The 22,643-nt window shown below is 41.6% G+C and overlaps 1 protein-coding gene across 9 annotated transcripts in view; it reads left to right on the top strand.

The window, feature by feature from the left end:
- The window catches only part of LOC144685938 (rap guanine nucleotide exchange factor 6-like), a 412,496-nt gene that overhangs the window by 254,443 nt on the left and 135,410 nt on the right, over positions 1-22,643 (top strand). For all 9 annotated transcript variants that reach the window (XM_078550986.1, XM_078550991.1, XM_078550990.1 and 6 more), the window contains one exon: positions 9,600-9,731. In XM_078550986.1, coding sequence (XP_078407112.1) covers positions 9,600-9,731 — 132 coding nt within the window. The remainder of the gene's footprint in view (positions 1-9,599; positions 9,732-22,643) is intronic.

The raw sequence follows: 22,643 nt of genomic DNA, 5'->3' as shown, positions 1-22,643 counted from the left end.
CGCTGGGTGAAGAAAAAAGGGGAGAAATTTGGGTTCAAACCTGCATACTGTCACGTTTGTGGCACAGCAGTTGGAACACTATTGAGCTATTTGGCATGTTTGGTTTGTATTGTTTTAAAGTTCAACCTTCAAAGTTGCTTTTTCTTCCCTTGTTTAAATGAAAATAGATTGAGCAGACTGCAGATGCCAGAAGTTATATATTCGAATATCTTATCAAATTGTTGTCTTCTCTCTGTCTCTTAGAGGTTCTGATGTCACCTCAATTCATCTCCTAGCAGATCACACATCCACATCTCAAATACACCTCTCTTGGCACTCTTTCAGTAATTTCACTTAGAGACTCAAAGCTAGGAATAGACAGCAAAAATAGGCAAGTCAGCATGTAGCCTAAGGTCATTTGACTCACTCAGGCAAAATGTTTGGGCAATATAAAGTGGCTGTTCCTCATTCCTCATTCCTACTTACATCCAGAATGAGACGTTGAAACTGAATAATTCAGAATTTTTAAAAGTTATAGTATTTTTTTCTACTTCATTGCTTCGAATGCATCCAATGTAGCTTATGATAATATGGGATACAGTCAATGTCACTATAAATATGAAATATAAGAATGATTAGTCAGTATGGATTTCAAAAGGAAAAATCTTGCTTGACCAACCTTATTGAATTTTTGAGGAGATAGCAGAGAGAGTAGATGGTGGGAATGCAGAAGATATAATTTATATGGATTTTAAAAACACCTTCGATAAGGTGCCTTGCAGTAGACTAATGAATTAGATTAGAGAACGTGGAGTCAGGACAAGTTGCAGAATGGATTGACTTCAAGACGGAAAGCAGAGTGTGGGAGTAAAGGGTAGTTATTCAGAGTGGTGAAGGTGGGAAGTGGTGTTCACAAGGATCAGTGCTGCAACCACTGTGTTCAAAATTTACATTAATGATTTGGACTTTGGAATCAAAAATACAATTTCTAAATTTGTGGCTGAGACTAAATTGTGGAGGATAGTCAATACTGAGAAGGAGTGTAACAATTAACTGGGGAACATAAATAAACTTGCAGAATCGCCAAATAATTGGCACATACTGTACTTTTTGTAAAAGGTCAATATTTATCAAGTCAGATTTATTTACAATTATAATATAGTGCAACTACCTAAAGCATTCTAAGCACCTCAACAAATGTATAATTTATACTGAAAGTCCCAAAATTAAATTTAACTAATCACTGGAAAAAAATAAGAATGCTACTTTAAACATGTATAGTACACCTTAGCTAGCTTGTTTATGATTGCGCTGGGTGTTGGTGGCCTGCTGGTTGGAGTTGCTGCTGGATAACCCTTGGACAAGGCTGTTGTTCAGAACGGTTTTTGAAGGCATGGGAATCCACGAGATGGACTTTTGATCTCCATGTGGGCAGGAATGCCCATATCAAAGAACATCTTTTATGTATAGTGCTCTTCTCATACAAAAAGGTGTAACAAAAAATAGTGGTAAGTGATCTAATAAGGGTAGGGAGATGGAAAAAAGTTGCCAGGGGGTGGGTGGGGGGCGGAACTTGAAGAGGGACCGTGGGCAGAATTCTCCGGTCGGCGAGCGGGGGCGGGGCCTGCTCGCCGATGCTAAAATGACGCACGGTGACGTTGGGTGTGCGTCCCAATTCACCGCACGTCATTTAGAGAGTCTGCTGTGCACCCACCAAACTGTTAAAAGCCTATTAAGGCCATTTAAATAGTCATTAACTCAATTAAATGAGCTGCCCAGGCGGCCTTCTCATTTTTCATGAAACCTCATCCACGGGTGGGATGAAGTTTCATGAAGTGTTTTAAAATGTAATAATTTTTATATTAATTCTTTGACATGTCCCAGCTCATGTGGTAGTGTCACATGAGGGGACATATTTTAAAAGTTTAAAAATTCTTTATTTATAAGTTTAAGACTGAAACAAATCTCCCTGAGGCATGGAGAACTCTGTGCTCTTTCGCACACATGCACCACTCAGGGAATCCTTGCCCCCCGCCCACACAGGGAGCGCATCACAATGGGTGGGCCTTAATTGGCTTGCCCACATCAAATGGCAGTGCCGCGCTGATCGGGTTCGCGCTCACCCGCCCCCACACAACCCCCGAGCTGGGAGGAAATTTCTAGCCCATGGGTACATTCAATGAGTGGGATTTTGAGGAGATTTTTGAAAACATATCTAGGAAGGATTTCCCAGGGGCAGGAAAGTAGTGGCTGAGAGTTCAAGCATTGATGGAGGAGAAGATGGTGTGTCTGTTGACATATGACTTGAATACAGAATGGGTGAGGTCATGGAGGGAGTTAAAAAGCATGATCTTCAATTTGCTGGGGCTGGGAAACCATTGTAGTTTGGAATACAAAGGACGATAGAATTGCAAGATTTTGTTAGTAAGAAAACCATAGAACCAGAGGCAAGAACTCTGAAATCCTTGAGAATCCTCAATATGCATATTCTTATGATGTGTACTTGCAAAAATAATGCACTCTAAAATGTAGGCTGTTGGCACAATGGAGTACGAGTATGAAAATGTGCAACAAATATTGTCACAGGTCCATGTAAATGATTCTTAGAATCATAATTTTTTCACTCTAAAAGCCCCTTAGGATGAAGAAGTGAGCAAAAGCTCTTTCATTTGACCAGTTACAGAGCATGCTCCAACCATCTCAGTGGCTCAGTTGGTAGCACTCTTTTCTCTGAGTTAGCAGGTTGTGAGTTCAAGCCCCATTTCTGGACTTCAGCACAACATTCCAGTTCAGTGCTGAGGAGTTCTGCAATGTCAGAGATACTGTCTTTTGGATGAGACCCCACTCGGATGGACAGTAAAGATCCCATGGCACTATTTCGAAGAAGAACAGGGGTGTTATCTAACATGTCCTGGCCAATAATTATCTCTCAATCAATATCACAGAAACAAACTATCTGGTTTATGGTAGCTTTCTGTGTGGAAATTAGCTGACATCAGTGACTATTTCAAAAAGTACTTCATTGATCACAAAGCGCTTTGGGACATCCTGAGGCTGTGAAAGGCATCATATAAATGCAAATATTTAACATCCACCATTTAGTGGGTGACATGGCAAAACCAGGTGTATCTATTTTTTCATGTGTTGCAAAATTTTTAAGTAGAAGGAAATGTTTAAGTTTTCTATCTAGAATATTACAAAACATATTCTTGAACCATTTTGCCAGTCTGTGTGAAGCCCTGTTATGATTTTTCAAATTTGTCTCAAGATTGCAGATTTACCTTGCCACTGCCTGTATTTTTTGTCATAAAATGGCCTTTGTATTTCCTCTTGTATAATGCCAGCTGTCAAAGCAATCTTGCAGATGCTGTTTCTCATTTCCATGTCCAATAGCTGACAAACAGAACTGAAACTATCCCAGCTGTATATATGAAGTCATCTTGGGTATGACAGCCAAAATGTCTACTTTACATAGTAAAACTGACAGAAAAGACAGGTGAAATTTATTTTTAACTTCCTTGCAAGGTAGGTTTTCTAGTCAGACGCTAAACATTGCTTATACTACATGGCAATGTGCCTGCCATGCACCAAGTCCTGTCCACTTAAACATTTCGGATTTAGTCACACTGAGTAATTTAAGAGAAAATTACATAGCTTTTTCATATTTATTTTTTTCTTGACCATTTCCTTCACCAGTTTTACTCCTCCACACTCCCCCCCTCCCCCCACCGCCCCCCGAAGGTGTTTGCACCTTACTAAAATACACTTCTATCAGTTAAGACCATAAGACATAGGAGTAGAAGTTAGGCCATTCGGTCCATTGAGTCTGCTCCGCCATTCAATCATGGCTGGTAAGTTTCTCAACCCCATTCTCCCGCCTTCTCCCCATAACCATTGATCCCCTTACCAATGAAAAACCTATCTATCTTGGTCTTAAATACACTCAATGACCTGGCCTCCACAGCCTTCTGTGGCAATGAATTCCACAGATTCACCACTCTCTGGCTAAAGAAGTTTCTCCTCATCTCTGTTCTAAACGGCCTTCCCTTTACTCTGAAGCTGTGCCCTTGGGTCCTAGTCTCTCCTACTAATGGAAACATCTTCCCCACGTCCACTCTATCCAGGCCTTTCAGTATTCCATAAGTTTCAATCAGATCCCCCCTCATCCTTCTAAACTCCATTGAGTATAGACCCAGAGTCCTCAAACGTTCCTCATATGTTAAGCCTTTCATTCCTGGGATCATTCTCGTGAATCTCCTCTGGACCCTCCCCAGGGCCAGAACATCCTTCCTGGGATACGGGGCCCAAAATTGCTCACAATATTCTAAATGCGGTCTGACCAGAGCCTTATAAAGCTTCAGCAGCACATCCCCGCTTTTATAATCTAGTCCTCTCGAAATAAATGCCAACATTGCATTTGCCTTCCTAACTACCGGCTCAACCTGCAAGTCAACCTTAAGAGAATCCTGGACTAGGACTCCCAAGTCCCTTTGCACTCTAGACTTCTGAATTCTCTCCCCATTTAGAAAATAATCTATGCCTCTATTCTTCCTACCAAAGTGCATGACCTCACACTTCCCCACGTTGTATTCCATCTGCCACTTCTTTGCCCATTCTCCTAACCTGTCTAAATCCTTCTGCAGCCTCCCCGCCTCCTCAATACTACCTGTCCTTCCACCTATCTTTGTATCATCTGCAAACTTAGCCAGGATGCCCTCAGTTCCTTCATCTAGATCGTTAATGTATAAAGTGAAAAGTTGTGGTCCCAACACTGACCCTTGCGGAACTCCACTAGTCACCGGCCGCCATGCTGAGAAGGACCCACTTATCCCCACTCTCTGCTTCCTGCCAGACAGCCAATCTTCTATCCATGCTAGTACCTTTCCTCTAACATCATGGGCTCTTTTCTTACTGAGCAGCCTCCTGTGTGGCACCTTGTCAAAGGCCTTCTGGAAATCCAAGTAGATAACATCCATTGGCTCTCCTTTGTCTAACCTGCTTGTTACCTCCTCAAAGAATTCTAACAGATTTGTCAGGCATGACCTTCCCTTGATGAAACCATGCTGACTTTGCCCTATTTTACCATGCACTTCCAAGTATTCTGAAATCTCATCCTTAATAATGGACTCTAAAATCTTACCAACGACCGAGGTCAGGCTAATCGGCCTGTAATTTCCCGTCTTTTGCCTCACTCCCTTCTTAATCGGGGGGTTACATTAGCAATTTTCCAGTCCTCTGGGACCCTCCCTGACTCCAGTGGTTCCTGAAAGATCACCACCAACGCCTCCACTATCTCTTCAGCTATCTCCTTCAGAACTCTCGGGCATAATCCATCTGGTCCAGGTGATTTATCCACCTTCAGACCTTTCAATTTTCCTAGCACCTTCTTCTTGGTAATGGCCACCATACTCAGCTCTGCCCCCCGACTCTCTTAAATTTTGGGGATGTTACTCGTGTCTTCCTCCGTGAAGACTGACGCAAAGTACCTATTCAGTTCCCCCGCCATTTCTTTGTTTCCCATTATTACTTCTCCAGCGTCATTTTCCAGCGGCCTAATGTCCACTTTTGCCTCCCTCTTACCCTTTATATATCTAAAAAAACTCTTGCAATCTTCTTTTATATTACTGGCTAGTTTACCCTCATATTTAATCTTCTCCCTCCTTATTTCTTTTTTAGTTGTCCTCTGTTGGTCTTTATAGGCTTCCCAATCCCCTGGTTTCCCACTGCTCTTCGCCGCATTGTACGCTTTCTCTTTAGCTTTTATGCTGTCCCTGACTTCCCTTGTCAGCCACGGTTGCCTTGTCCTCCCTTTAGTATGCTTCTTCTTCCCAGGGATGAATTTTTGCTGTGTCTCCCAAATTACTCCCAGAGACTCCTGCCGTTGCTGTTCCACTGTCTTTCCTGCTAGGTTCATCTCCCAGTCAGTTCTGGCCAGCTCCTCCCTCATGCCTCTGTAGTTACCTTTATTCAACTGTAATACCGTTACATCTGATTCCAGCTTTTTCCTCTCAAATTGCAGGGTAAATTCTATCATATTATGGTCACTTCCTCCTAAGAGTTCCTTCACCTTAAGCTCCCTCATCAAATCTGCCTCATTACACATCACTAAATCTAGAATTGCCTGTTCCCTAGTGGGCTCCACCACAAGCTGCTCCAAAAAGCCATCTCGTAGAAGATCGGCATGTCGTATCCCAATCAAGCGGTTGGTATTCATATGTGGTTCCTGATGGTGAATGTTGGCTGGTACTCTGCCATTCTGCTTTTCCTACTGAAGTGGATACCTTCGCACTTATCCACATTATACTGCATCTGCCAGGTATTTGCCCACTCACTCAAATTGTCTAAGTCACCTTGAAGCCTCTTAACATCCTCCTCACCACTTTCATTCCCGTGTCATCAGCAAACTTGAAAGCATTACATTTGGTTCCCTCATCCAAATCATTGATATATATTGTGAATAACTGGGGCCCAAGCACTGATTTGTGCTGTACCCTGCGAGTCACCACCTACCACTCTGAAGAAGACCCATCTATTCCTACTCTCTGTTTCCTGTCTGCTAACCAATCCTCAATCGATGCCAATCGATGCCAATATATTACCCCCAATACCATGTGCTTTAACTCTGCATGCTTACCTTTTATGTGGGACTTTATCAAAACCTTTCTGAAAATCCAAATACACTGCATGCACTAGTTCTCTCTTATCTATTCTGCTAGTTACTTCCTCACAACACTCCAGTAGGTTTGTCAAACATGATTTCCTTTTCGTAAATCCATGCTAACTTTGTCTAATCCCATTGATATTTTCTAAGTCTCCTGCTATCACATCCTTTATAATAGACTCTAACATTTTCCCGACTACTGATGTTCAGCTAAGGTTTAGCGTCTCTGCTGTCACCCTAGTTGAGTTCAATTAATGCAGCACAGACCTGGAATGTAGTTTGGAATACCCCTGGTCTCTATGCCTTAGCTGGATACCTTTGCTGAGCTACTGCTGAGTGGTTAAACAGAGCTTTAACTTGACAGCAAGCCACTGTATTTTTTTTTGTGTTTAAAAGTTGGCTTCCTCTAAAATAATTGGCCTAGATTTCTCAACCAGTGACAGAGTGACCACACTTTCCATTGACCTTAAAGAAAGCTTCCCAGAAGAACCAACAATCTCTGTGGCATGGAATTCAGCTGTTAGTTTCATTTTTTGGTCAGTACAAGGGACTTCCAATCCAAAAACAGTGATGTCATCAAGTAAGCCAAGCAGCCAGTTATAGTGAAGAATTCTCAGATAACAAATCTAGAAGTAAAAAGCACAAATTATCCTTAATTTTTTAATAATTTTACAGACAGTAAAACAAAGAATGGGACATACACATGGGGTTAAGGTAGAATCTGAAATACTATAAACTTAAAAAACATTCCACTGTTTTTGTTTTTTAAATCATGATGAAAATTGACATTCCACAAATATAAAATTAATTTCTGAGGGCCAGAGAGATGCTTAAGCAGTAGTTATATACTTGACATGCCTTTAAAACTCAGCTACTCCTCATTCAACAAGTTGTAATTTTTTCAAAGGTTTTACAGCACATCTAATACAGTAAAGTTCTTGTCAAATAGCTTTGGAAGATTTCTATCCATGGTGATCCCAAGAACTCACCCTGTGGAGAAATAAGAAATCACTGGCATGTGCGCATGTGCAAATGTCATAAGTTGCTGTCAGTTTCACGGTTCTAACGAAAGCAAATGCTAACACTTTCACCATCAATACAACTGCAAAATCTGGGCCATTATTTTACTGCTGAAGAAAAATTATTGCATTTGTGAACCTTTTTCATTGCCTCTCACTCTTCCATCATTTTTAGAATTTGTTTATTTTAATCATTTGGGCTTTCATTTTAGCTTAAACCACCTTGGGAGTACTCTTCTGATTTAGTTTAAAACAGTGATTGGATTTTTTAATAGCTGTTGTGCATTCTTTCTGTCTGTTTTGTGTACTTGCCCCCTCCCCTTCTCTTCCCCCATGGGTAGAAAAGCATCACCTACTTGGTCCCCTTCCCTGCTTTTCATTTTCTCTGCTGATTTTCTACTGTGTGTATTTCTTTTTTCACATGCTGTGGAGTAAGTTAGAATTTAACAAGAATAAAGTGAAAAGAAACACAAAAATAAAAACAAGTCTAAAATTTTCTGTTTCCATGGTTGCTCATCAAAATTGGATACTTGGCTAGGTTGACGTATTGGCCTCATTCTACTTTGAAGGACTTACCACCTGTTTGTGCTGCTATTTATGTCATACTAGATCATGTTATGTTTCAATATATCCATTCAGACATGTAAATTCTTGGTTTTGACTTTTAATTGTCATGGAAATGTATTTCATTCAGTTAGGTACTTATATTTTCATACACCTATTCCTAGTTAACCTGCCCCAGGATTCATAGCCAGCCTTATTGGAGACCTGTTGTCACATGGAAAAAATGATGTCCAATTTTTAGAGCAGGGCAGCAGTTCTATGTACCACAACTAGAGATGTTTATAAAACCAAAGAAGGCTACTTGATCCATTTTATCTGTGCCAACCCTTTGCTACAGAAGTACAAAATTAGCTAATGGGCTATTTGGATCAGAAAAAAAAATAATTAGACATAATTCCAGCTAATTTGAATGTGACATTTTTTGCACTGAACCATTCCCAACTCAACATTTTGATTCAATAGAAAGCTCCAGGCATCCTGGGCATTTATTTTTTAAAATGCACATGATTCATGGTAGAAATTTAATTATTTAAATTTCGCATCACCCAAACCCATTGGTACATTGCATGAAGATTTTCAGACATATAAAAATTCTCTGGTTGTTTGTTCCCCATTCATGTTTTTGTTCCCCACAATGTTTCACAGCTTCAAATGCTGCCCTACATCACCTACCATCCACTGTCTGCCTTCTGTTGCCCACTCTACTTTCTTTTCTTTCTATGTTTCTGGCTCAGTTGTATTTATTGTACTGTTTTGAATTTTCCAGTCTTGGAGGATTGGATAAGTCTGCTTATTGGTGGAAAGAGGCTGATTCCTCTTGGTGATTTAGATTCTTTGTTTCCTTTTGTAGTTTGCCAGAACCAAAAGCAGCACAAATACCAGCACATCAGCAAAAAACTTAACAGAAATTTGCAAGATGGATGTGGCCATCGCTGTAGTTTGGACAACTCAGATATGGGCTATTCCGTATTGCTAGCCTAATGTTCTTATAATCTTTGAGGCATCAATGAAACAACATTTTTTCAATGTTGAATATATTGTTAACGCCATGATTTTTGAAAGTTTAATTTTAATACAAACCAAAATATTCTGGAATGCAAACTTGGCTTTTTATTTTAATTGACTGGTATCTTGTACGCAAATATCTTTATCATCAATATCCATTACACACATGCATTGAGGTGCATACACCGACACTGAAGTATTACTTAGTTTTTTTCCAAAATCAAGTGCCCACTTTGCAAAGCCTTGGATCATTTAAAATACTATTATAAAGTTCAGCAAGCATGTCTAACAGTCTTTAATTTATGTTTTTGGTTCATTTGTCAAATTAATGGATTTTTTTTTCTCCCCCTTCCTCCTCATAATTTTTACAGCTTCCTGCAGATCTTTCCAAGATGCACCTCACAGACAATCCACATCCACAGGTGACACATGTCCCTTCCAGCCAGTCCGGGTGCAGTATTGCCAGTGACTCTGGGAGCAGCAGCCTGTCGGATATCTATCAGGTAAAGTTATAATGAGGAGAAACATTATAATTATTAATATTTTAGTAATTACTCACACAAACACACCCTACAACGTAACAATTGTATTTATAAAACACGTTTAATATAAAATCCCAAGGCACTTCACTGATAGATGTGCAGAAAATGGATGTTGCCAGCAAAGAAGAGATTAAGAGGGCTGTCCGATATTTTAGTCAAGGAGATAAGTTTTTAAAGGAAGGGGGAGAGGGGTGTGGAGAGGCAGAACAGTTTAGTGACAGAGAGCAGGACTAAGGTGCTTGAAGACCCTGGTTACATTGTAGTGTGAAAATGGGGAAAGATGCACAAAAAAAAATCAGAAATATAAAATACAGGGATGAATAGGTCTGGAGAAGCTTATAGAGATAAGGTTGCTACAGGCAAGACAGATTTAAAGTGAGAGTTAGGATTTGCACTAGAGGTTTGGAGGATGGGAAGCCAATGTATGACAGAGAGGACAGGAATGATGGACGAATGAGACTTAGGGTCAGATTTTTAGTAACGAGGTAAGAATGTCAAGTTGGGAAGTTTTGACTCAGTGGACGTGTCTCCATATAAGTGGCCCCTGCATGCACTATTTTCACGCTTGGGAGGCAGGGCAGGATTGAGTCAGGCCGACCAACCCCGAAAGCCATTCAGATTCGGCCACTGGGGTGGGCAAGTGCCGAGGTGAGCTGGTTATAAGGCCTGCCTCGGTCCTCTCGGGCATTGTCCCAGTTGTATTAAATGTTGTTAGGCCGTCTAGCCCCTTCCCCTTTCACCAACTCACCCACTTCCCATGACCCCAAGCCATCTCCATGTCCCTATGCTCCTCCATGCCTAATCACCCAGTATGTACTATGCACAGAACCAATGAGCCATATAATAACAATGAAGGTCTTTAAATGCTCTTGAAAAAAACACAGAAAATTCATAATGAGACCACCTGATGAAACAGATATTTGGCTATCTGTTTCTGTTGATATAGTTGCCAGATGGCCTCTTTGTGAATGTTTAACTGAGCTTCAAGACTCACTAATGGATTAGCTCTGCAGGGTCTGTTTACACAGGCTGAAGTGGAGTGTTAGCTTTTATTAAGTGACATCTCTATGAGATAATAAGTTATTGTTTCTGTGGTCTGCTTTTTCAATTTGTGTGTGTTTATTTTTATTTATTTATTCATGGAATGTGGTTGTCACTGGCTAGGCCGGCAGTTATTGCCCATCCCTGATTGCACTTGAGAGGGCGATGGTGAGCTGTTTTCTTGAACCACTGCAGTCCATGTGGTGTAGGTACACCCACAGTGCTGTTAGTGAGGGAATTCCAGGATTTTAATCCAGAAATAGTGAAGGAACGGCAATATATTTTCAAGTCAGGATAGGGCTTGGAGGAGAACTTGCAGGTGGTGGTGTTCCCATGTGCCCTGCCGCCCTTGCCCTTCTAGATGGTAGTGGTTGTGGGTTTGGAAGGTGCTGTCTAAGGAGGCTTAGTGAGTTCCTGCAGTGCATCTTGTAGATGATACACACCGCTGCTGCTGTGCATCGGTGGTGAAGGGAGTGAATGTTTGTGGATGTGGTGCCAATCAAGTGGGCTACTTGGTCTTGGACGGTGTCAAGCTTCTTGAGTGTTGTTGGAGCTGCACTCATCTAGCCAAGTGGAGGGTCTTCCATCACACTCCTGACTTCTGCCTTGTAGATTGTGGACAGGCTTTGGGGAGTCAGGAGGTGAGTTACTCGTCGCAGGATTCCTAGCCTCTGACCTGCTCTTGCAGTCACAGTATTTATAAGGCTAGTGCAGTTCAGTTTCTGGTCAATGGTAACCCCCAGGATAAAAACAAAAATACTTGGAAAAACACAGCAGGTCTGACAGCATCTGCGGAGAGGGATACAGTTGATGTTTTGAGTCTGTATGACCCTTCATCAGAACTAAGAAATATAGAAAAAAAAACCCAGGATGTTGTTAGTGGGGGATTGAACGATGGCAACACCATTGAATGTCAAGGGGCGACGGTTAGATTCTCCCTTGTTGGAGATGGCCATTGCCTGGCACTTGCGTGGTGCAAACGCTACTTGTCCAGGTCCTGCTAAATTTAGACAGGATTAAGAGGTTTGAAGTGGGGTAAAGCTTCTGTTATTGAAACTATGAATGGCCATGTCTGATTATCTTTTGAAGTTGATTTCTGAATGGATGTAATTTTTCATGAGCATTTCAAGACTTGTCATTGTTACTACATGGCTCATTGGCTCTGGACATAGTGCATGCTGAGAGGGCAAGAGTAGGACCTTTTAAACATACCTTTCAAAAGGTCCCTGAATGCAAACTATTCTTTATGACTCCTCTGACTGAATCACGAGACCTCAAGACACTGGCCCAACTCCACAAAAATTGCAGGGTGGGTAGGGGGTATGAGATGCCTACCCCTGCAATGGAACCGGACGGGTTGGTGTGCAGGATGCAGGCTCACTACCCGCACCCTTATCCCACACCAGTGAAAATGGCCAACACTGAGAATGATGGCAGGAATCCTGGGATAGGACCACACTTGCTGTTTTTAAAGGCCCCTGGAGTCAGCCTGACTCCGTGAAAGTCCGGCCCTTAGGGTGGGACAGGACATGTGCAGCAGAATTTGGGTTAAATAGGACATGTGCAGCAGATTTTGGGTTAAATTGTCATTTAAGGAGTTATGAGGTTGGAAGGCCAGCAAGAAATAGTCAAACCTGGACATGATGATGGCTTGTATAAATGTTATAATGGCAAAAGGGTGAGCTAGGGGTGGCAGATATAAGTGGCCTTGTGATGGAAAAGATGTGAGGAACAGAGCTCAACTCAGGTTTCAACTGGATTCCCAGGTCATAAACAGTCTGGCTGAACTTGAGAGTGGCTAGAGAGAGTGAGGGAATCGGTGACAAGAGAGCGAAGTTTCTGGCAGGCACTGAATGCAGTTATTTTGGTCTTCTCAGTGTTGAGCTAAAGGAAATTAAGACCGTAAAACATTGTTATATCAGAGAACAGATTTTGCAGGTGCCACTATGTATGCTTGGAATTGTGCTTTTTATTGTATGTCAGTTACTTTAGGCAGAAACCTACTGAAAATGAGCTGTTGAGCTTAACTAACATTGTACAAGATTTCTCAGTTCATGAAAGTCAAAACTGTACTAAGAAGACAACTTCAAAATTTAGTTTATGAATTTTTTGCATTTGGTCCTGTTTATTAGAACACTTTCAATTTCAGGCATCTGGTGTCAGTACTACCAGTCAGGTTTTTTAAAATTGGTTCGTGGGATCTAGGCGTCACTGGTTAGGCCAGCATTTAGTGCCAATCCCTAATTGCCCTTGGTCAGAGAGTGTTTAAGAGTGAACCATGTTGGGTCTGGAGTCATGTGTAGACCAGACCAGGTAAGGACAGCAGATTTCGTTCCCTAAAGGACATTTGTGAACCAGATGGGTTTTTATATCAATCGGCAATGGTTTCACAGTCATCATTGGACCTATAATTCCAGATTGTTATTGAATTTAGGTTTCACTACCTGCCGTGGTGAGATTTGAAGCTGGGTCCCCAGAGCATTACCTTGGGTCTCTGGAATACTAGTCCAGTAACAATACCACTATGGCACCACCTCCTGCACAGTACAGTTAGGTAAACAACCTCCTATTCAGCCTCAACCATAGAGTATAACATTTTACCATTTCCCCTGTTAGCTATCGCATGATCTCATTCAGTGAAGTAGCCAGCTGGTGCCAATTCAGGGAAATGTTTTTGCTATTGGATTACATAAATCATTTTATTTAGGACCCTTACAGCTAGCAGGCATGGGGAAGATTCTCATTTTTCAGCATATGAACAATCTGGGTACAAAAGTATGTCCTATCATTCAACACTTGCAGTGCCATTGTATAACTTCTGTTGTGCTGTGTATTGTTTTTCAGGTTACAGTTTTAAGATCTTGTAATATTGTAATCTTCTAATAGAGAATGCCTTGTACAGTTTTAAATTAAATGAACAAAACTAGCCTTGCTCTGAGAATGAACAAATATTTTTGATTGCAAATTTAAAAGGAGAGGAGGCTTTTGTTTCCAGCAGGATATATAGAAGCAAATATTTGATGAGGTATTAGCTTAAAATAATAAATGAGACAGTTATTTTGGGCAGAGGAAGTCTTTTACCTACTGTGAAGAAAGTTTGTTTTTGGTCAGAAGAATATCAATAACTATGATGCGATGTTTAAATCTGTTTTATTTAAAATGTCAAATCGATATTTGTTGAAATAATGCATTGCTAGTTTAAAGGATCTAAAATGCCACTGTGACCTTTAGAATTATGCCCTGACATTAGATATAATATCACATTTCGGCAGAGATTTCTGATTTGTAATCTTTTGTTAACAAAGATAACATTGATTCAGAGCTTCTAAACACTTTGGGTGATGCAGTGTTCTAGCACGTATTAGGTATCAGTGGCTTTACTCTGAATATTACCGCCTGCAGCTTGCTTTTCTTTCCTGAAGTAATGAATTTGTGTAACGTCGTTGTGTGCTCAATTCTAGGGAAGCAAGTGATCATGTGTTACCTGTTGGAACTGTATACATGGTACTGATTGAGCGAAAAGGCATCTATGGGGTTTTTTGCTGAAAGCAGTGCTAAGCCATAATAGTTTGTGACAGACTGGGTCCTAAGTCATGTTAGGTGGAGCTTCATCCCTGGGTAGTAGGAACTCACAATTAGGACTTGTTTCAATTGAATATTTTGTAGATATGGTAATGCTGGTCACCTTCAGGATTCTTTTGTATAAATAGAATCTTCACCCAAGATGAATACATGTCTTTTTCCATCCCTCTAACAACCAAGCCAAATGCATGAAAGGAATCACTCATGAAGTGTTACTGTGGGCATGGTTACAATGAATACTTGGGGTGGCCATCTTTGAGTATTATAACCACCATTTGAGGCTGCTGTATGATCCACTTAGAAGTCCTCTGATCCCCACAGAAATCTTTCATTATTGCTATGAATTGCTATGTCCTCTGCTCCTTCCCTTTGTAATCCCTTCCACCTTTCATTTCCCTATCATATATACTCCCCACTCCCCCAATCTTTACCCCAACATATCACTAGACCCCTGCCTTGCTATTCTTCTGTTGCCATTCCAGGCTTGAATCTCACCTGGATAAATCCACAGTTACCCTCCATGCCCCTCTCTGCATTCTCCAAAGGGCTAACTGAAATACCCGTGACTGTCTTGTGAACAGCAACCTTATCTGTACCACCCTTCTCCCTCCCGAACCTTCTCTGTTAGCATGTCTGCTGGGGACTAATTGTGCTGACTACTCCCTGCCCCAATCACCCTACCATTGAGTGTCCCCAAGAATCCTGCCAGTGGATAAACAATGATGCCTCCTCAAAATGTCCACTCATGAACCAAGGCCCATGTCATTCACAGCTCTATTGTGGTCAGTTGCATTATTGTTGTGGTTTTGACTGAAACTTGTCTTATGGAGTGTAAAACATTGTTCCTGAATGCAGCTTCCCCGCCTGGCTGTATTTCCAGCACCTGCTCACCCAAACTAGTGGCAGTGTGACCTATATCATCAACTTACACCTTGGTCTTTCCCACTATCCCTGTAGCACCTTTTGCTTTGAGTACCCCACCTTGTTCCACCCCTCTTGCTTCACCTTTTCTATTGCTTTTCAATCCCATCTGAGGTTTTCCCAGCAAAATCGCCCTCAACATCTCCTGAATGATGACTCATTCTTGGTTTGAACCTGAAAAATAAACCTTCCATCTGTTAATGTTAAAAATGCTGTGACAATTGAGCGCATGCTGTGGTTGTGATAAGGGCAGCTGATATTAATTGGGAAAAGTTTAGGGCACATACATTAGAACCATTTTCCACCTACATGGTGGAGAAACCATGAGGAAGGAGAAAGTAGTCTGCACTTGGGTTTATTCACAAAACCCAGTATAACACATGTTGAAGGCAGACTGGCTGCAGCTTCTTCTTTTACCAGTGGAAAAAAGGTGGGGAGCGGGGGTTGGGGGGGTGGGGGAGGGGTAGTGAGGAGTGGAGGAGGGGTTGGGGAGAGGGAGGGGTGGAGGAGAGGGAGAGGCGGGGAGGTGTGGGGGGAGAAAGGGGAGTGAGGGGTTGGGGGAGAAGGTGAGGTGGGGGGCAGGAAGAGTGAGGGGTGGGGGAAAGAGAAGGGTGGGGAGAAGGGGGAGGGAGGGGTGGGGGGAGAATGGGGTGGGAGGGGTGGGGGAGGTAGGGGTAGAGTGGGAGGGGTGGGGAGCGGCTGCGGGAGAAGGAGTGGGGAGAGAAGGTGGAACGGGGTGTTTGGAAGAAGGGGGAGAGGGAGGGAGGGGTGTGGGATGGGGAAGGAGAAGGGGGAGAAAGAAGAGTGGAGTGTGGAGGGAGAAAGGGGAGGGGTGGGGGGGGAGATGGAGATAGGCTGGGTGGCTAGCCCGCCATCTTACTGCCCACCCCTGAGCTCTTCACCCATAATAGGCTAAGTGGGTGGGTGCTTGCCATACGTAAATAAATAATTAAGTGACATTTTGGCCTGAATAATACACTGCCCATGCCATAACACGGCTTGTGTTGCAGTCAGATGGGAGTGAGCAGGCCGTTTTTAAAGGCCTACATGATCAAAGGCGGAGTGGTATGGGAGAATGCCATTTGGTGGGAGGGTGGCTTTGTTGGGAGTGGGGGTACCCTGCACACATTGGACACTGCCTTCAAGATGTCACATCCTCTTCCTTCTGCGTCGCCTGCCCAACAGAAGCTGACACCCCAGCCCTCTTCCCACCCATCCTCCCCCTTTCTCCCCCCCAGTCAGATCGGCTGGCAGCTCCCAAGGACGAGATGCCCTCCCGAGTGAGGGCCGGTTTAGCCTGCCCATAGCGTATTATGGCTGCAGGATGGGCTGGCACTAAGCGAGTTGGCTTCCAGTTGACTTTAGCAGACGCATGCACCACCACCCACCCCCAAAACAATCCATATAACACAGCCCATAAGTTCATGATCTTGTTTTGAGATCTGCACTGGATGGCTGTGTTAAATGTTGATTGGTTAACACATAATTGTAAACAATCCTGTTTTGTAATGTTGAGTCAATAAAAAGATGAATCAGAAGTTTGGGAAAAAAAATTGCAGTGGGTCAAAGCCAGTAGCTGACATACTGAAGTTTGTACTGCATTTCTTCTAAGTGCATTTTGTTGTCGTTGAGGTGGGAAAATTTTCCCCCTGCTTTAGCACCTCACACCTGAGAGTGTGCCATTGGCTAAATGCCTTAACTCAGTTACAACACAGATTGTACGCAATATAATGCTTCTTCTGTTGTACCTAACATCAACTCCCACCTACCGAAGTACATCTCCTATTGTGCCACTGAGAGTTTTATTTTCACAGAACAGTTAGATTTATAGCCTTTCTGAAAGAGATTGCCAATTGTTGATGTAAGTTTGGGCAGTTTTGTGCCGTGGACTTGCATTTCTGTTTAAGTGGATATTACGCAGGACAGCCAGCATTGGAATAGATATCTTCCTCATCAGTCTGGGGCTATGTCCAAAACCAAGTCCAGAGATGACAGGTCTGTAGAGTAAAATTTCCATTTCTGTGATCCTGATGCATGCTGGAGGCGTATGTTGCACCCACGATGTGTAATATTTTATCTATTCAAATTTAAGAACAGAAAAAAAATGTGGCATAAGTGCCAAAGTGGAATATTTCCCATTATGTTCAAACCTGTTGCAGCATCTTATGTCTGTGTAGGAGAGATGCTATAAAGGTGTTTTATAGCACAAAGACTAGATGCAAATTATGTCTTTATAATTAGCAATGGCCAATGTAATAAGAAAATCTAGTTACTTCAGGGGAAATCTATCTTCAAATTGGATTAATTTACTTGATAAGGATGTGCTTTGTTTAGCTAACTAATTGTTTGAAGGTCTCCCTAGACAGCAGAATTGGTGAAGTGATGAGCCAGTGAACCTATAGAGATTTATTACTTTTATTTCTTGACCTCTGCTGAGTTAGCTGACTTCAGCTGCATGGCTATGGAGGGCAGTGGTGGTCTACAGTTCGCTGTGGCTTCCACAAGCTATGGAAAGGGAATATCAATCAGATTTCTGCATCTGATTCTGTAGGAAAGTACTTGGGAATGATGACAGGTTTGAGTTTGCGTGTGATGCCTGCTGTTTTCAGCTGGCTTGCTGAGCACTCCGGGCTTGCACGCGAAGGATGGTCATTTGGCTGAAGAGGATCACTGATACCCACAAAACTATATTCACTGCCTTAGGAAGAAAACAAAATGAGAAAGTCTCACCATTTAGGTAGCATTGACAATTTCCAAAAAATGTTCAGTGTTCTCCAGTGAGGAGAAATTTGCTGAGTGCTGATAACATCGCAGTGACACTGGCTAGGAGATTTTTCAGCTTGTCAGTGTGTCATAACTGAATGAGTAATTGAAAACATGTTTAACCATCCCATTTTCATTCTGGGAAGAAGGGCATAAGCAAATTTCAAAAACACAGAAGTAATCTTTCACAACAGTAAGTCTGCAACAGTACACTAGATTTCCTGGAGACACATGGGATGAAGGTTAGGTACGAAATTTGGAAGAACTTTGGATTTCATGTGAGGTGCCAGCCCCCACCACTCCTCACCCACATTTGTTTTTGTTTGGAACAGATATGAAGTGAATATTTCTTTATATTGTCCTCTTTTCCACTGCCACTTTGCAAACTGATACAATTTTTTGGGGATGGGGAGGTGGGAAGTGTGCCATTTCTTCTTGTTTGATTTATTAACATTCATAAAATTTTATATCAGATATTGGAATTAAATTCTTCAGGATGGGAGAATTCTTACTTCACACACAGTTATCAAACTGGAATGTCGGCCACAACTAGAGACTTCAGTGATGTAAATTATCATACAAATGATACTAAAGACCATGCTCTTCACAAAAAAACTATGGTGGCACTTACATAGATAAATTAGGCAGAGGCTGCCTTGCAACAAATGGATTTATGTACATGGCACTCCAGTTGTTTTCCTTGTTCCATCTGTTTGTGTCACTAACGATAGGATTGTGATTTTTCATGTTGTTTCTTGTAGACCTGTGCATATTACTGTTTAGTCAGTGATACTGGATTTCATTTTTGGATTGTAGTGGTTTAGAAGGGCCCTTGATTTGGATAGGCTTTGAAGGATCTGAATTTCTATTGGTTGATACCATAATTAACTCAAAAGAGCTTCAGCTATCATTAATATAGTTCCCTTGTACCACTAATGTCAGCACCTTCTGTAAGCATTGTCATCAGTATTCACTGTTTTAAACATCAACAGCAATGACAAAGGAAAAAAAATCAATGCAGTGCCAAAATTTGCATTGATTCTGATCTTTCCAAGGATGCCGAACAAATATCAACGGACTCACGGCATTCTCGATTCACTGTGCTTATGGTCATTCAATATCGTCAGGATTTAAACTCCTCCAAGGCATTTCTCCCCTCGGGGGGGAAAAATCTAAATGATGGCAACGATGCTAATTCCACCAGCTGGTTGATTTTTAAGTGGAGTTTTGATGATGAAACTTGTGATTAAAATTGAATCCTGCTTTCATTTTAATTTTTTTTCTCCAAAAGATCATTGCATCTTTGATAAGTATTACACACATAATTGCCAAGCAAATTCCAATATTGTTGGTGTTAAGGTTCAGCAGTGCTCTTCATGAGGATTCTAATTATGGATGACTTGGATTGGCTTCCTGTTGCTTTGGATGGTAGCAATGAGATCAAGTTCCTCTCATCCCAGTTGTATGCCTTTCCTAAAGGTTAAGCAGGAAAAGAGCATCCTGTTGCCTGCTGAGAAAGGGATAAACGGAAACCAACTGTAGGGGTAAGCACTGCACAGATGGGATACAAGATTTTAAAAATAAATAAAAATAAATGGAGAGTGTTCATACAGCACAGGGGAAGTAGTTTCCCAGTCAGCAAGGGAATAAAGTTTGCAATAGACATTGAAAACCCTAGGAGGGTCAGTACAGCTCACATTGCTAGCCTGCATGCAGTGCCATTTCTGTGCTTAAGGCTGCCAGTAATTGTTTTCAAATGCAGTGTAATTTCCTGTAATTGTAAAGGGTTATCCAACTCTGTCTCATAGTTGTGTCAGTGACAAAGGCTGGATCTGAGGCTGCTTTCAGCATTGATCTGAAACTCTTAATTATTAATGTAGCCTCATATAACAGATATATGATCAGAGGTGGTTGATTTGCTTAGGTCTGCATAACATTGAGCTGTGTGAGTCAGTGCTCATTTTTCATTTGCTACCCCAATTGAAACTATAAATATAAAATAATTTATTACAGCTTCTAGATGCCCACAGATCAGACTTTATTTTTGGCCAACCAAGTGTCTAACATGCAAGGAAATTGAGCTCTTGTTTAAGGACTCCCAAATCAAGCTACTGAGAAATTTATGCACTTAGATCCCTTTTGCCCAATATAGCATCCACACATCTGCATCTACTTACTCAATGAATTCAGATGCAACTTGGTAGAGCCAAGGTTTAGGGACCCCCAGTTATGTTCAGCATCAGCAACTTGCAATTATATTGCATCTTTTTAATCGTAGGAAAACATCCCATGGTGCTGCACATAAGCAAAATCAGAAATAATTCAACACAACAAACAAACAGCAACGTGCATAATATAGAACGCTTAATTAACAAAGCATCCCATGGCACTTTACAGGAGTATTAGCAAACAAAATTTTACATTAAGCCACTTAAGGAGATATTGTGACACAACACCAAAAACTTGAAAGGTTTTAGGAGCATCTTGAAGGAGGAGAGAGATAAAGAGATGGAGAGGTTTAGGGATGACATTTCACAGCATTGGGCCTTGGCAGCTGAAAATATGGCGGGCATTGGTGGAACACTGAAAATTGGGGATGTGCAAGAGTCCAGATTTGGAGGAGTGATTTTGGAGAATTATGGCTCTGGAGAAGATTATATTGCTTGATTGGGAGGGCAGATGCACTGCTGGACTAGGAGCCAATGAATTGGAAATTGAAATCATAGGGTGATGGGTGAATGGGACTTGGTGCGAGTTAGTATAAGGACAGAGCCGAAGAACATTAGGAGAAGTGACTAAAAGTTTAGTCAAAAAGTTGGGTTTTAAGGAGGAAGCAGGTGGAGAATCAGCATGCTTCAGGGATGGTTTAAGGTTTAGGACTTTCACAGCGAAAGCATACCTTGTCAATGCTGGGACAAAGAAATTTTGGAATGCACAAGAATAGGAGACGTACAGAGTTCTTGTTGGTTGTAGAGCTTTAGGAGGTTACAGTGATTAGTAGTGGTGAACCCATGGTGGGATTTACATATGAACATATGAATTAGAAGCAGGAGTAGGCCATTCGGCCCCTCAAGCCTGCTGATCTGATTGTGGTTCAACTTCACATTCCACCCACCCTTGATAACCTTTGACTCCCTTGTTAGTCAAGAATCTATCCACCTCTGCCTTAAAAATATTCATTGACCCTGCCCCCACTGCTTTCTGGGGAATTGAAGGAAATTTTGAGCCAAACTGGGGGAAGCCAGGATTGGAGAAAACTGTACAAACCCAGAGGTAGAACTAGGAGGAGGAGGAGTCTGGTAAATGATGATGCCACAATTTTTAATACTGGCACCTCTTTGGTTAACAGCTTAGATTTGGCTACATTAGATCAGGAAGTCAGGGAATTGAGAAGCCGGTTGAAGGAGATCATGGAGTGAAACGCAAGTTCAGGGAAGAAATTAAACAAAACCCAGGCTGCAATGATTCACCTACACAGAATAGTGGATCAGTTAGAAACGGAGGCAGGTAAAATAAATTAAATCATAAAGCAAGATAAGAATGTATTGGCAGGAGCTGCACAGAATGACGTGTGCATCATGTTGGCTCCTGACTGATTGAACAAGCTAGGGAAAACTTGCATGAAATTAGGAAAGGGGAGGTATCTTTATGGATTCGTTTGGTATCTCATTGATGAGATGTTGAGACTTGTATGTTTAAACATGAACCAAGTATTGGTAGTCTTTACGTGCAGATCCCAATTACTGCCATGCGTGGTGCTGCTGCCATGCAGATTGATTGTTTCTAGACTGTTCCCTCCGAGTCTATTTACCCATGTGACTCGATACATCATAACGTGGATGATGCTATTCTCCAGTCCTTGCTCTGCTGAGCACTTTTACGTTACAGTGGCATGCAGGCATATACAACATCTTACAACATTCCTCTTTATTCTCAAAAGAAAACTTTTTTCCCTTTCAATGGAGTATCACTATTTGTAATACAATCTTTACTTGCTATCCCTTCTCCCCATCTCAAGTCTCTGACTATAAATTCAAATGGTCTTGAGGCTCAACAGTTCTTCCACATCTTGGCCTGTCATGTTTGGACGAATGATAGTGGCACTCTGTGTTTCTGGTACTTGGTTATCTCCGTTTGATTTGATTTTTGTGCTCCTTCGAGTTATTTTTTTATTAACAACACGCCTGATTTTTTCGGACAATGTGAGTTTGTCCTGTTCCTTCCAAAGGGAATGTGCACTCCGTTCATTCCTAGAGTGGACTCAAATTTTTTTTTTTCTGTGGTGTCCGCCATTTTCTTACATATACGTTTCACAAATGGAAGCTTAATTTCCATTTGTTTCACTATTTCAGCCAAACGTTTGTTTGTTGTTTCATTTTCAAATCGTTTTGCAGGCTTATGAATCTTTTCATTCGGCTCAGCTTTTTCTTCTTTTGGTTCCTTGCACTTCAGTGTCAGATTTACGTTTACTGATCTTATTTCTGTGTTTTCTTTCTCTGTCTGCAGCAGAACTTTGTCCTTGTCCTTCATTTTGGTTTCACTAACTTGTTTATTCTGTAATTGTGC

This window comes from Cetorhinus maximus, chromosome 10 (assembly GCF_964194155.1).
Source record: "Cetorhinus maximus chromosome 10, sCetMax3.hap1.1, whole genome shotgun sequence".
Lineage (NCBI taxonomy): Eukaryota > Metazoa > Chordata > Chondrichthyes > Lamniformes > Cetorhinidae > Cetorhinus > Cetorhinus maximus.
This window is presented reverse-complemented; position numbering and strand designations above follow the sequence as displayed.